The following is a 1278-nucleotide window of genomic DNA, read 5'->3' as shown; positions in this document are numbered from 1 at the left end:
TTATTCTTACTAGATTATTGTGCTGTTCGCTTAGAAACAAACCACTGAAATCAATTGTAAAGTCTCCCTTGTTCGGCCTGCCAATGAAGGGTGTTTCAAATTGGTCACTTATGAATTTGTTGCCTTAGATTGTTTTACACAAACTTTTTTACTCGGTTTTTGGAACAGAGTCACCATAACCATATACCATAGCCATAATTAATCTTTAAAGAGAAAGCGCATAGTAAGCAACTATCAGCTGCATACTTGGTGAGGAAATTCTAAAGCGGCAGTGGTTTTTGCGACTCATCTTCAGGTAGGTGGGTTTTTTTCAGTAGCTTTTTGCCCGCTTTTTGCCCACGCAGAACAGCTCAGTGTTTTGAAATGTTAGACAGGTGTAAGTACCTTCTGTAAGTGTTTATTTAATTATACTGGGATCTTTTAGCTGCTCTATCTCCATTTGATGTTCATTAATAATGCAGGATTTTGAGCAATATTCTTTAACCAATGGACTGCTAGCTTTAGAGGTAGACGGGGGAAGCACTGGAAATGCTGGCATCAGCAAAAGGTACGTGATTCTGTCTTGAAATTCATTATGAATTTATGAAATGCAAAAACAGTGCAACGTTTAGCAGTAACTAACATCTTAGTTACCAAGCCATTTTAACCAAGCTGTCACTCAAATTACTAATATTAGGACTTATGAAAATGACTTATTTGAGTAAATTCTACAGTTACGTCAAAGAGCTCTGAATGAAATATTTTGTGTCTTTTCTTTTGAAAGTACTTGGACGTGAATATCCTGTTTTTATGTTAAAATAGTGTCCGGACTAGTCTTCTGCCCTTGGCTTTGATTCGTGGAAAGGTTGCGCTGGTTTCGTTGCCAAGATTCGGAGACCCTGTTGGTGTATTTCCTCCTCTTCTCCTTAACAGGAAGTCTACGCTAGCTGAAGACATGGCATAGAAGACGTTTCCTGTGGGAGGTATTATTAACTCTGCAGAGGGAGAAATGAAAGACAAAGAAATACTCAGAAAACCATAAAAAACAAGTAAAAAGTGGTGTGCTTTTTCCTTAATCAGTTTAAATAATTTTGTTAAAATGTTTCATTTTTCTTAAAATATATTTCTATAAATAATTTGGATTAAATTAAAATATGTTTAATATGTATTTCTATACTGTATATATACACTACTGTTCAAAAGTTTGGGCTCATTAAGATTTTTTTGGAAAAAGTCTCTTATGCTCACAAGGCTGCAGTTTTTAAATAAAAAAAATACTAAATTAAACAAAAAAATTAC

The 1278-nt window shown here is 34.6% G+C and overlaps 1 protein-coding gene across 5 annotated transcripts in view; it reads right to left on the bottom strand.

Moving 5' to 3' along the window:
• Positions 1 to 329: 329 nt before the first annotated feature.
• rgl2 (ral guanine nucleotide dissociation stimulator-like 2) overlaps positions 330 to 1278 on the bottom strand; it is a 26943-nt gene continuing 25994 nt past the window's right edge. For all 5 annotated transcript variants that reach the window (XM_016536347.1, XM_016536348.1, XM_016536350.1 and 2 more), the window contains one exon: positions 330 to 974. In XM_016536347.1, coding sequence (XP_016391833.1) covers positions 793 to 974 — 182 coding nt within the window. In that variant the 3' untranslated portion in view covers positions 330 to 792. The remainder of the gene's footprint in view (positions 975 to 1278) is intronic.

Source organism: Sinocyclocheilus rhinocerous, unplaced genomic scaffold, assembly GCF_001515625.1.
Source record: "Sinocyclocheilus rhinocerous isolate Xijiao unplaced genomic scaffold, SAMN03320098_v1.1 scaffold5, whole genome shotgun sequence".
Lineage (NCBI taxonomy): Eukaryota > Metazoa > Chordata > Actinopteri > Cypriniformes > Cyprinidae > Sinocyclocheilus > Sinocyclocheilus rhinocerous.
Note: the sequence above shows the minus strand (reverse complement) of the source record. Positions and strands in the feature narration are given on the sequence as shown.